Genomic DNA, 13,940 nt, shown 5'->3' on the forward strand with positions numbered 1-13,940 from the left:
CTGTTGCAACAGCACAATAGGTTTGTAGAGGAGACTGGCACTTGCACTCAGCTCATCCATCCTTCATCCTACTCCAAACAAATGAGGCAGTCCCTTAAGACAAGCCCCGTTTGTAACACAAAAATCAGAGGCAATCCTTCTTGGAGAAAGCTGGCTAGTCGGCATACATTCAGGGCCTTCATCTGACCCCTCGAAGGCCCCTGTGCCCAGGACACTGCAGCACAACAAAGCCCTACACAACATACAGCGAGTCGTCCCTGGGAGCAGCCATGTCAGCCTCTGGCCTCTGTGGTTAACACAGGCCAACACACCTCGAGCCGGATGCAAAGTGATAGAAGCGTATTTTTAAAGTGCAGAGCATGCCGGCTACCACAGACACAGGACAGACAGACACACACACAACTCCACCCCTGCAGGCAGGACGGACCACTCTGGGCTTCACGTAACTGCTGGGTGTTTCAGAAGCTGCCTGTCAGACCCACACCAGGCTGTGTCCACAGAAACTCAAAAATTGTCATCTCAGGTTAACATATCCGTAACCTGGTAAAGTTATTTGCCAACGTTTCTGTTCCCTAAGAATTTTTTTTAAACCTTAGCTTTTCTCTTTGTTCAAAACAGTCCGCATTCAATTGTGTGACAGGTTCTGCCATTCTAGCATTAGTTAATATGAGACGTTTTCATCTGTTTGAGGTTTTTCACTTTCCTGCAAATTGCTTTCTTGATCTCTTTCATGTTATGAGGCTTTTCTATACTGGCTATTTATAGCAACGCACCTGCGCTGAAGTGAATGGACCTTTTCAGTATTTCAAATAAATGTCTAGCACTTGGTCTGAAGTGGAAACCTAGAAGATTGTCATTGTAAGCGGCATGATTATACTCAAATGAAGTGCAGTTTTATTTGCAAAGCCATCCACTCACTCTAACTTGTGTGTAAAGACACTTGGCTATGGCAGGCAGCCAGAACAAAGACAACTGTATCGACTTGGCTAAACTAGCAGTACGCATCAGAAGGAAATAAGTGTCTAGCCACCATTAGGCTCAAACACCACTACCTCTCTGTGCACAAAGGAGCATGAATTCCCACTGTAAGTGAAACAAGCCAGAGAGCTTTTCCCCCTTGGGGGCCAGCTGGGCTGGCAGCACATTGCAGTGTCCCCACCTTGCCCCTCCTTCTGCAGCATCCAAGAACCTGAGACCATGACACACCATTTATATTATAAATACTATTCATATGCTGATAGCAAGAACAAATAACCTACATACAAAGAAGAAACAAGCTACACTTGATTGAACTTACCTCCATTACTGTCCTCTTCAGATATCAGATTCAAAGATGGCCAGTTCTCTTCAGGGCAGAGACCCCTTCTGCCCTGGAAGAAATAAGGAAACTTGCTCAGTTGCCCCATTCCAAGGGAGAACAGTCAAAGACCTATTTTCACAGAGAGATTTTTTTTTCAGCAGCGTAAACCAAAATTTTCTCAAAGGCTGGCTGTCTTATTAAAATGAAAAGCAGTTGGTCAGGACAGATTAGGAGAGATAAGAACAAAATAAAGATCATAAATAAGCGTTCATGCAACCCACATGTACAACGTAATGACTGTTAATAAGTCATTATGACATTGATACACACACAAATATATATACACAGATATATACATTTTTATACGTACACACACGGGGAGAGGGCGCACCACGCAAAGGAAAAGCCAAGTTCCACCTGCCTGCCTCTTGTCCACTGTACACACACGAACTACCCCAAGATGGCACTGTCGGGTAGCGTTTCCTCTACCAGCACAGGCGCCCACTCAGAACTCTGAAGTAACTGCAGGGATCCCTGTAAGCATTTTCTTAAACATTTTTTTTTTCCTCCCCTTTTTTTGTCTATCTAACTAGCTCTTCTTGGGCACTTTGTTTCTCAGCAGCAGTCACTGCATCTCCACGTTAAGTTACTCAATGAGTCAAGTTGGGACTTTGATGCCCTGGGATCTGTCAGGACACCTTATGGCAACGGTGAGGTTGACAGCGATTCTCAGATCTAAGTGCCAAGGGAACACAGGCTGGAGAGTCCACCCTGACAAGGGCATCCTGCCAGTACACTTGGCTGTGATGGAGCAATTCATGGTACAGTCTGCAGAAACCTCAAGAAAAACATCAAGCTAAGCAAACACTCGAGCCATAGGCGTGCTAACTGCCATCATCCAGGTGAGACAATACCAATATGAGAAACAATCCCCAGCCCACTTCTCAAATAGCCTTGTCCCTGGGACAGGAACATTTCATTTTGACCATTCTGCGAGGGGCCAGAGCTGGTCCCGCTTCTCTGCAATCTTTTGAGACATCCTGGATCAGCCTTATTAAAGCACAGCTGAATACACACTGATCTGAAAACAGTTAAGAAGGTAGTGGCAACTGGGCAACACATAAGTTAAAACTGGAAAGACACAGAATGCCAAGATGACACACATTAATGAAACAGCGTACATCTCAGATGTGGAAAATGTTACTTCTAGGCCAATCTGTGATTTTCATTTGATTCTGATTCATTGCAGTTACAGGCTTGAGTGTGTAGAGCTTCCTGCCCAGAAATACCAGCCCCTGCACTGAGGGGAGACGGATGAGGAAAGGTTAAAGGAAATGGAAAAAAGGCAGTTTCCACACAACTCATCTCTTTTTCAGTCCAAGCCATTCGACAGTAATGGGTCTTACAGAAAGTCCTAGTATTGCGAGTGCACAAACCCTGCAGATGAGACAGCTCCTAGCCCTTTGCGCAGGGCCGTCTGCACGAGGGTATAGGAATGACTGTGCAAGGCATGAGTGTGCAGTGTGGCTGCTGCTGCTTTCCTGCACTGCCATCCCTCTGTGCCAAACTGCAGTGATGGTTGTTGACTTCCATCAGGTGATGGTCCAGTCAACAGTGCTCAGGTAATACTCATTATAATGAAAATGCAAAGCAAATAATTCTCGTTATGCGTTTCATTACCAAATGGAATGCAAGAGCTGAGAGAAAAAGATTTTACCAGAAAAAAAAAAAAGATACAGCATTTATCAGAGTATTACGGTATATGGTGTAGATTGGTGAGTGTAACATGACACTCTGGTCTGATCACTGCCTGCGTTGGGAAAAAGAGTAGTGTGTAATAACCACACACTGTTACTGGGGTAGTGAGACAGAGGAGAGGAATATCCTATTTGACTGCAATATCACGTTATAATCCACAGGGGCTTGAGAGCTCAGCAGCCACATGCTCTCTCTACTCAGGTCCCAGGTTTGTATCCACACTGCTGCTAACCACTAGTTCCTTTTACTGGACAATTTTGAAATTAGCTGGTGGTTTCGTTTGAAGCCTCAGTTTTGTACATACTGACCATTTCCTTTGGTAGTGCCACTGCTCAGTGAGCATAGCATCTTCAAACAAAAGCTTTTCTCTGTTTTAAGAAATCAACGCAGCAGCCTCCCATTTTACCCTTTCCAGGGAGGTCCTCAAAAGATAGTCTGTATACATCCCGTAGAAACACCTGTAAGAATTGCATGCATCTTGGTAGATGGCAATTGCTGTGGGCTGTGCTTCACCAGCGCCAGCCCAGCTACGCTGTGCAACTACAAACCCTCTCGACTGGCCAACTGGCATGGGTTGGGTATGCCGGTGAATCTCATGGAGCAGACTGCAAGGCACATTCGTGCAGGAAGCTCTGTGTTTAATTCTTACACAGTTTCACTAAAGCTGAGCTTGCAGCTTGACTGGTTTCCCCTTCCTAAAAATACCCAAGAAAAGTTACAGCTTATCGGTATGCTCATGACTAGAATTGCTTTCGGCCAGATGCCAGCTCCTCTGTTCCTGCCTTGGAGGACTGATGGACTGGCCAAGAAACACATGTCCTCACTGGTACCTGGCTGACACTGGCTGTGTCTAATCAGCCTTTTTGGCTATAGAAGATCAATTGAACTGAGATGAATTAGACAATTTCAGCTTATCTGTAGACTGTTGAGTCTCTGAAGTTGTGAAGGAGATGTCACCTTGCATTCTTGGTGTCTTGTTGGTGAATTTCTGAATCAGATACACCTGAAGATACTCTGTACCTTAAAATATTACTCCCACAGTTCTGCTCACTCAACCATACTAGTGTGAGACTGGCTGCTCACCAGACTGGACAGTTTCTTTGCTCTCAACATATGACCCTAAGAAACCTTTCTGAGGTTTCTCAAATGTAGTCAGAAACAAATCTACACTCAGAGCTGGCCAACTCCAAGAACAACTGCACTTTTTGCTCTGTCATGGGCTGCCTTTAAAGGTCTCTGCCTCATCTTAAAGAGGCTGAATGTGGCTGTTCTGTATAAAATATAACAGTTGTCAGGTCTCCTGATTTCCAGTTTTGCAGTATCCGTCCTGCACTTGCTGCAGAAAAGTGGCTACACGAGAAAAACACAACCCTCTAGCCATCCATAGTTCCCAAACGCGCAATTAAGATAGCTCAGTGTAAGCCAGGCTTTCATTACTTATGAAGGTGAGGAAAAGAGTACTGAGCAACCCAAAGAGCACTAGTGTGAGACAAAAACTCTTTAGATACAGAAAACACTGTTTGTATTTAACCCAAGTGCAAACAGCAATTTCAAAGTCACCAATGAAAATTGATCTTGTTCTTTAGACAGAAAGAGCATCAAGGTACATCTTTGGGTAGGTGACAGCATCACAAGCTCTTTGTGTAGTTCTCCTTTCCAGGAGCGTGCTGCTGCTCAGCTGGAGTTAGATGAAGCCCCCAGTATCTCCCCTCTTAAAAGGAGGCGGCCAATCCTTTCTGGGGTAGAAAGTTTGCTCAGAACAAAACAACTTGCTAGCTTAACTCACTTCCACCATCCAGTTTTTGAAACCTTCAAACACAATCAAAAATATCAGAAACCAGTCACAGCACAACATAGAAGACAACTTAGGCTCAGGTCTGGGCTGATAAGCCTTCTATTTCCTCACTGCATCCAGCGCTCTTTACACGGACAAAGACAGACAGCTTTTCTCTCACCTCCTAGCTATCTACTGGGTAACATCTTTTCCTGACTCTTTTTGCTCTAGATGATTAAGTCTTGTTATCTGAGACAACATTTTATAGCTGTCTGGGAGAACAAGTCACATATGCCTTCAGAGTGGCACAGAAACACACTGGACCCCACCTTCGATATTTGATTCATTTGCACTTGAGCATCCTAATTCTAGATCTGAGACCCAACTTCATTCTGGCTATTAAGCACAAGCAAATACATGTTTTAGACATTTGTGAAAGCTGAAATGCAAAGTTGCTTTGATATATTTTCCACTGAAAAAGAAGAACAGGAGAATTCATGATGCTGTAATGCAAATGAATGTGGTTTTGCACTGTGTGCACGTTTCCTCTGAAAGAGATTTTAATTCCTTGAAAATGACAAGCACTGCCAGCTGTTGACTGACTTAGCAGGAGGAGCAATTATTGCACCTAGAGAATAAAAGATTGAGAAAGCTCACCATCTCTACAAAAAAAAAAAACACACAAGCAAACAAACAAAACCCTCAGTCATCTTTGCCCTAAGCATTATAAATTTTTTGCTCATACGCTTGCTTTTAGTTACTCAGAGTTTGGTTTAGGTTCTTCCAGCCACTATTCGTTTGCTAGCTGGAACACAATATTGGGAGAAGGATAAGATTGGGAAGATTGTTGTTTCTAGACAGGGAAAACAATATTAATCTGGCACATTTTAGTGGTTAATTAAAAAAATAAACTGAAACAAAGCCCTTCTTCTCATTTAAAACCTCAGAGCCATGCAGTCACCTGGTCGACAGGAATTCAGCATTTAGCAAGCAGCAGTGCTGATAAAGCAGGGTGATAAAGGCATTGGGACCACAAAGGACTCACCGATATAATTCCTGCCAAGCATATTCATGTACAGCACCTAATGGAAGAAATTACAAAAAGCAGTCACCAAAGACAGGGGACAAACGAACTCTAATTTCTCAGCTGATAATCTATCTGCAGATGTGGGAGTGAGTCACTCATAACTTGCCCTTATTACATATGCGCTAGATAAAAGTTGTCCTAATTTAAACCAGCAAAATACCAGCCTGCAAAAGAACAATTTATAACAAATCACATGCTTACCTGCAAGCACTGAACCCACACATATCACAAGCAAATTGCCAACTTAGCAAATATGGTGGTTGATGCATGCAGAAATGCTGATTTTTTTTTATTAGGTCTGCTGCACCCAGTGATACCAAGTGGAAAGTTCACAAAGCCACAAGGAATGAACCTAGTGCTGGGAGTGAAGGCAGCACAAAGTACTGAAATTTATTTTTAAGCTAAGTCTGAAATATGCCTGCGGTGAGAGGATTAAAGAAGCAACCCCATTTCAGCTGCAGCATGACACAGAATAATTCATTCAAAGGTCACATATAATTGTAGGGTATTTGTTTTCTGTTAATATTTAGTTGCACTCGGGTTTCTTTTTGTGACTCCAGATTCATTACAGTCCATTGCTGAGACTTGTAGCTAGGCCACAGCTCTAAGAAGACAGAAGTTGAAAAGCCTATGAAACCTCTCAATTCTATGATGTGTTTCCCAGATGACATGAATGATATGAATCATGTCACCTTATTTCCTCTGCCACGTGATTTTCTTACAAGGTTTATCTAAACTTTGTTTGGGTTCTGCTTTTTCCTTTTTTTTTTCTCTTCAAATCTCATTTTTAGATGAGACAGGTGTAAAAAAAAATGTATTTTAAGAAATCACAAGTTTTTTCTTCTTTGAGTCCTGCAGTACAAATGCTGGTGCTCGTTTTCCTGCAGGAAGTGCAGAATTTCCTCATGAACAACACCAAATGACCTCCAAAGCCAGGTGGCCATTTGAAAAATGTCACTTAGAGCTTCTTTTTTTCCCTATATTTACCGCCGCAGCGAAGGGTTGCAGTATGTATGGTAGAAGAGCAGTCCACAAGTCAGAAGAGGGGCTCTCAGCACTAGCATATGAGTGTCACCCTTCAGCCAGAGGTGTTCCAGGGAGAGACTATTTGCACTCACCCATACAAAGTGTCCATATGACATGCACATATGAGCCTCTACTTAGGGTTTTATTCTTCTGCCAGTTTTGTTGGAGATAAAATTATTACGTATGAGAATGTCACATTGTCATGAAACAGCAATTAACTTTTTTTCAGTAAATCATTTCACTTCACATAACCACGAACAGCTGTTTGATGCCAGTCCCAACCAAGCCACAGCTGGCCAGGACCCAGGAGGAGACCAGCAGGTTTGAGTCCTTTTCTATGTCCCACCCTTGTCCGCCATCTCCTGAAGAGAGCAGTGGATGAATGGCTCCATACTCCTGCTATTCACTCTTTGCAGGCACAATTACCTTTCCAAAAGGTGCACACTGCATGACACCTCCCAGAGCAGAGGAAGAGCTTCAGACTCCGTCAGGAAAGTGCCGTTGATGGAAAAGCCTTGAAAGCTCATTTCAGGATAAGTGTGTCTTGGCTACTATATGACTTACATATAAGGCACCGGTTTAGTGCTCTGTACACCTCCCTCCTCCCGCTAAAGAGCATTTGTTTGCTGACTTGCAGTTATGAATCAAACACCTGAACTAGCTAAAACTGACACATGCCCTTTAAATAGTTTTACAGCTGCATGCATGTAAGTAGCTCTATCTTTCAGAAGCATCTGAGTGCTAAACTACTGATTTCCAGTATGCAAATTGAGCAGAAACTGGGGGAAGGAACCCCTACTTCTGTGACAGCCTCTCCTACAACTTTCCAGTTCCCCATCTCCCCTCCAGCTCAAGGAATAACTGGAAATTCGGAGGTAGCCACCACAAGCCCATAAAAGCGCTCAGCTTCTTCACACCAGGTAAAGTCCAGTCCAAAACCAGCTCTGTCTTCAGAGATGAACAGCTCCCTGCCCTACATTGCCTACTGACTGGAAACAGCTGAGGATTCAAATCTTTACACTCCTTCACCTTCACTTGTCTACATAAAGAAACATGGAGTGTGATTTGAAATGGGGGGGAGGAGGGGAAAAGAGAGAAGAAAAGAAGGATGTGGTTATATCATTCAGTAAGACTACTGGTAGCGTATGGTCTGTAAGCAAACGCTCTCATGCTCTACAGAACAACGTGGACTGAAGCAGTGCTGCTGATCTGCTTGCTGGGGTTCAGGTAAAGTAATTCCTATTTTAACTAGTAACTTATTTTTTCAATAATTTAATAGCAGCATTGATTGTAGAGCACTATTCTTAAGCTAGTTGAATGATTATTTCTTATAAAGATCAAACAGTAAGATCAAACGTACTGTTGCTTAGCTTAGAGCAGAAAAAAAACATTTCTGCTTTAGTGATATGCATAAATATATTCTGTTGCAATCAAAACACAATAAATGACAAGAAATTATTCAACTACAGATTAAATATATGACAGATGTGGGACTTAATGCTCTTCATTGCACTAAGCCATCTTACTCTTCTCCTGTGCATCCACAAGAGAATAATTTATATCTAACATGAATAATATTCTAGAAAATAGATATAAACAAAGTCTGCTTCATAGCAGTAGCACTACTTGGTTTGTGTTGATTAGAAAGGTAATTATGGTAAACGCTGTAAAAGTCCTTGCTGAAGCAGTGACCTGAAATTTTCCTTATTCCTCTTTTGTTGTACAGCTAGATTAAGAATGATTGGTTTGCTGTGTTCCGTCATCTGATTATAATTTCCTTACTATTAAAGCTACACCTACACTTACAGTAAATTACAGATTTTATGAAGATGTTCCTGCTAACGAAGCTTTCCTATATAAGAATATCCTTAGTCTGTCATGCTCAATCTGTGCTAATGTACAGACTTGTGAATCCCAACTAGAGCCAGATGAACTCAGATCTGAGCTACAAAGAGGAAAACATTCATGCATCCCATTGTGCTGCAAAAAAACCCTAGCAAAGATAATACTGTAAAACCTTGCTGTTTCATTTCCTAGGTCAGTACACTTTTGCTGCTATCTTAACCACAAGCTCCTGCTATTGGTAAACCCAATTAACTAGTCCATAGGAAGTGGAAAATACTCACTCAGTAGGAAAAAATTGAGACCAAATGGAGCAGTGATGATATAGAGTCTGGACCAGCTAAGACACTCTCCTTCAAGTAGTGTTAATTACAGGCTCTTATGTTATCTTTTGGCTTCTAGAGGTTGTCTGAAACAATCATAGAGCTGCAGGCAATTCCTTCAGGAAACTCGTGGAGGATAGAGGAAATTTCTTCAGAAGACTGGAAACGAGCAAACGTGGTACCTCTCTCTTAAGAAGGTGGAAAAGAAGGAGTTGGGAAATGGTAGATCACTAAGCCTGGCTTCAATATTTGGAAAAATATTGGAGTCACCCACTCAAGAATCTGTTCGAAAGCACCCAGAAGGCAAGACAGTGGTAAGTAACAATCTCCACAGATTCATCTGAGAATCACTGACATGGAAATAATTTGACTTTCTTCTGAAACACACTGACAGCACCGGCGAACGGGGTGTAGGAGGGGGAAACAGGCTTCAAGCATTATCTCTAAAGAAATTCTCATCAGCAAACAAATGAAACAAGATCTGTATGAAACTTCTATATGATTAGTGAGTACCCACCGAGATACTGATCAGTCTCTACCATACAGAAAGATGTATTTGGTACAGTTCAGTATCTTTCAGACTCAGCATCTTAGAGATTCAGCATCATCCGTATTTTTATTCGTAATTTGGACAATGCAGTAAAGATGATGCTTATGAAATAACTGCAAGGTTATTCGTCAATGAAAATGAATCTTCAAATCATTTTAGGCAAACATATTACTCAGTGTGAACTCTCTGCAAACAATTCCCTTCAATTACTCAAGATGTGAAATTTAATTTGAGGGGGAGTAAAATGATAAAAAATATCAAGTTTTTGAGAATCAGGCACTCCATTTAAGTACTTGCAATAACCACGTTAAAGGCTGGCTAACATTTTCTTGAAATCAACCATTTTCAGGAGTAATTCTATATGTAAGTTTGTACTAATGAATTCCAAAAAAAAGGCATTCAGTGAAATAGAAAGCCAGTAAAAGTAGAATCAAAACTCATACTTTTAAGAGATATTGTCAGCAATTTAAGATATATTTACGTAGCACACAAAGTTCTGGATTAACAGGTGGTGTTACTCCCTCAAAATGTTTAATGTCATCTGATTTTTCCCCAGCTAAACAGATGCTCTTGGTCACAGGACACACATGTTTACACAACAGCACAACAGTATTTCCTATTACCTGTCCTGCCCTCACGTGACAGCAGCACCTGTGTACGACAATCCCTTGTACACGTGGCATCCACGCATCTCCACCTTTGGTGGAATTATCACACCCCTCGTACCACAATCGCGTGCTTTTCTACGCAGCTGCCACACATTGCTGGCTCAAAGGGATTGACTCAATCTCACATTGACTAACAAACCAAGGTTTTCTTTGTCTTCTCATTTCTGACAGACAAATCCACTGATAACAATCAGATTTCCTTTTGTCATTTCCTAAGTTAACAAAGCTGCGACTGTCCCACTCATGTGGCTCAGTTCAGTTCTCTGAGAGTGGCAGTGGGATCCGGCCCCTGACTGACAGCATCTCTCTGCAGGTCACACTCGCTCCTACAATGGAGTCACTTGGGGAAACACTACCAAGCAGTAATCTTGGTGAATTTGTGTATCCCCCTAGGAACATGCATCCAGCCTGTTTGTAGTCCCCATCACCTTTCTTGCAACCATTTCCTCGCCTACTTAACAGCCCTTGTTCTAACCCCTGGTTTTCCTAGTGCTATTTAGTTATTTCTAGTACACTTTACTGAAATGCAAGTGCTGTCAGTCTTCAGTCTTTCCCTTATCTGAAAAAGCAGACACTTCATCAAAGATGATAATGGTCTGGGAAGATCTGTCAAAGCCTTAGTAGTTTTTCTTAAAAATCTGTACAAAGCTTTGACTCAACAGTTAATAGAATTGCTTTAATTGCATTGACACTCTTTCCTTCAACAGATAGACTAGATTGATCCTTTTCCAGATACGCTAACGACATACATATTTCATAGCAATTACTGGGTTGGACTTTCAGCTTTATGTGCCACTTCTTTCTGTAGTCTGAGCTGGAAATAAACTGTTCTCCCCAATAGGAGCATGTTGAGCTCTGAGTGCATTCTGTGTTCAGATACAGTTATTCACATTTTCACTGACTGATTCCTGTAAGTCACCTCTGACCTCCAGCACAATATAAGCATCCCTATGAAAGCAGAGGTGTAAGATTTGGCAAAACCAAAGGCCACCGCCTCAGTTAATATTTAGCAGATCTACCTGTTCTCCATTTTTCTCTTTTTTTTTTATTTTAGCCATGTAAACAAAAAAATCTTTCACTAATTTTTTTGGGGGGGTTTTTTAGCGAAGTCCAGCTCCATTTGGTGGTGCTTATGAGCTACCTGTCACTTTTTGTCCTCCAAAGCAGAGATTCCCCCCCTTGATCAAGTTCTTCTTAAAACCTCTTCACTCACTCCTAAAATTTCTTTTGAGCTACTTGGTTGGCTGAGCTGGACTGGAAAGTTTAACTACCAACTTCTCTTTCATTGGGATTTTTTGTGCTTTTGATTTAAAGAGGTTATCAAAAGTACTTCTAAGGCATAGTTTGTTAAAGCATATACACATTTTTAAGAACAGTGATAACACTTGTTCCACATAGATTATACTTTTTTTAAAGGACTGTATTATTAAGATATCATGCCTTCCATTTGCTAATCTTTGCCAGATTATCTGAGATAATCAGTGAAAAATTGAAGTACTTGCAAACCCAAAATTTAACCAATGCTGAAAGTTAAACACAAACTAGAAAACACGCTTACTCAATTTGCACCTAGATAAAAGATCAGTTGTCTTAAGCTGACCTTCTAAAAACTGCATCAGATACAAGCATGTATTAAACTATCTATATAAATGTGGGTGTAGTAAAAGCACATCAGCAAAAGCTATTAATACATAGGGAATCACAGCTCTAAGAGTAAAATTCCAGCTCTCTGCTTGACCTGCCTTAATATGGAACAATAATTTCATTAATTTCTGTGTAGTGAAGGAACCAAACGTAAGTGCTATGGAAGTTTCAATAGATGTATAAGTTACTAGAGATAGCCAGTACACTTCAGAGTTTTTGAAAACATATGTTTAAATGGGTCAGTATCTTCAGTATATGAATGGGATTATCTTAAAGGGTACAGTAGTCAGTGGATGCTGACTACCTGCCATTTAGAATCAGACTCCTTTGTAACAGATCAAGCCACTCAAACTGGAAATAGAAAGCTCTGCGCTTTAAATGAGCATTTACTTTCAATAATAGCCAAAGACTGATCAAGTGTATACCAAAAAAGCCCAGAGTTGTGTTTGAAAGTATCTTGCTCTATCACGTCATTGACTGGGAGCCTTACACATTTCCAACCTGTTCTTTCTGTCATTTTAGGGGAGAAATGACCAACATCAGTGGGGAATGCAATTTTACAGACATCGACAGATTAGCAAAGACCCTGCAGTTGGGGATCTCCATCCCTACCTTCATCCTCGGGCTGGTTCTCAACGCCCTGGCCCTCTCCGTGTTCTGCTGCTTTTGGAAGAAACAGACCAAAACCTCAGTTTATATGATCAATCTTGCGCTTGCAGACGTCTTGCTGCTTCTCTCACTCCCACTCAAGCTGTATTACTCTGTCACAGAAGCACCCAGACTCCTCTGCTCATTCATAGTGTCTTTGTATTTCGTCAACACGTATGGCAGTATCTTCATCATTGTCTGCATTACTATCGACAGATATATCTGCATAAGGCACCCATTTGAAGGTCGAGCTAACCAGTCCCCCAAATGGGCTATCTTGATTTGCTGCTTCATCTGGGCAGTAGCTTGGCTTTGCAGCAGCCCAATGTATGTGTTTCACAAGAAAGATTCTTTTAAATGCTTTTATAACATGTCAGAACAGGCATGGAGCGTGCCTCTCATTGTTTCTGTGGAAATCTTTGGATTTCTGATCCCACTCGCAGTGATGATTTTCTGCTCTGCCCAAAACATTCGGATTCTTCTGAATCACAAAAGTCAAGCTAAGAAGAATGTAGAAGGTAGTGGCTCCTTACGAGTCATTATCATTAACGTCGTGGTGTTTTTGGTGTGCTTCACACCCGTCCACCTTGCGATCTGCCTACAGTGCCTGGTAAGACAGCACGTGATAGTGGACTGCAGTCTGAAACAAACCATCAGCCTCTTCATTCAGGTGTCAATGATATTAGCTAACCTGAACTGCTGCCTGGATGCCATCTTCTACTACTTTGCAGCAAAAGAATTTCGTGAGAAAACACACCTGAAAAAAGTTATTGAACTATGTCCTGTCTTTAAGCCTTGTGCCACATGATGGGACTGCATGTGGTAGAAGAACGCCTCTTCCTCGGCTCCCACTTTCCTCACAGGACACTGACAGCATTTTCCCTGACATAGCAGTAGGGTCACCTTGGCCATGGCAGGGAGGGTGCAGGAGGGAGAAGGATGACATTTTTCTGGTGAATTTGAACCTGTTCCATATTTGTCTTCCCTTTAAACACGAAAGAGTAAAAACATTGGAAAGAAGAACCAGCATTAGCAAAGTGATGCAGTGACTCCAAGAGAAGCATTAGCCTCTACAGTACCCAGTAAATGTGAAACGTTTGCCAGGGGAAAACTACCCAAGATCGATGGAACACCACTTAAAATCAGCCTTCATCAGTGCTGCACCAGTTTTCTTTTTGCCAACGTGATCAGAAAGTTGTTGCTAAGGACCAAACATAGCAATAACTATTCAAAACCTTCTTTCTAACTTAGAAGGTATCTGAGAGTTAAAAGGCAGTATCTGGCCTAAAGTCTGACTCTGTTCTTTCCTTCTGTAAAGCT

At 41.7% G+C, this 13,940-nt stretch overlaps 1 protein-coding gene across 1 annotated transcript; it reads left to right on the forward strand.

Annotated features, from left to right (window-relative positions):
- The first annotated feature begins 12,501 nt into the window (after positions 1 to 12,501).
- LOC104374508 (G protein-coupled receptor 55) lies at positions 12,502 to 13,428 on the forward strand. The gene has a single exon (XM_009980637.1). The coding sequence runs from the start codon at positions 12,502 to 12,504 to the stop codon at positions 13,426 to 13,428; it is 927 nt and encodes a 308-aa protein (XP_009978939.1).
- The last annotated feature ends 512 nt before the right edge of the window (positions 13,429 to 13,940 follow it).

This window comes from Tauraco erythrolophus, chromosome 11 (genome assembly GCF_009769465.1).
Source record: "Tauraco erythrolophus isolate bTauEry1 chromosome 11, bTauEry1.pri, whole genome shotgun sequence".
Taxonomy (NCBI): domain Eukaryota; kingdom Metazoa; phylum Chordata; class Aves; order Musophagiformes; family Musophagidae; genus Tauraco; species Tauraco erythrolophus.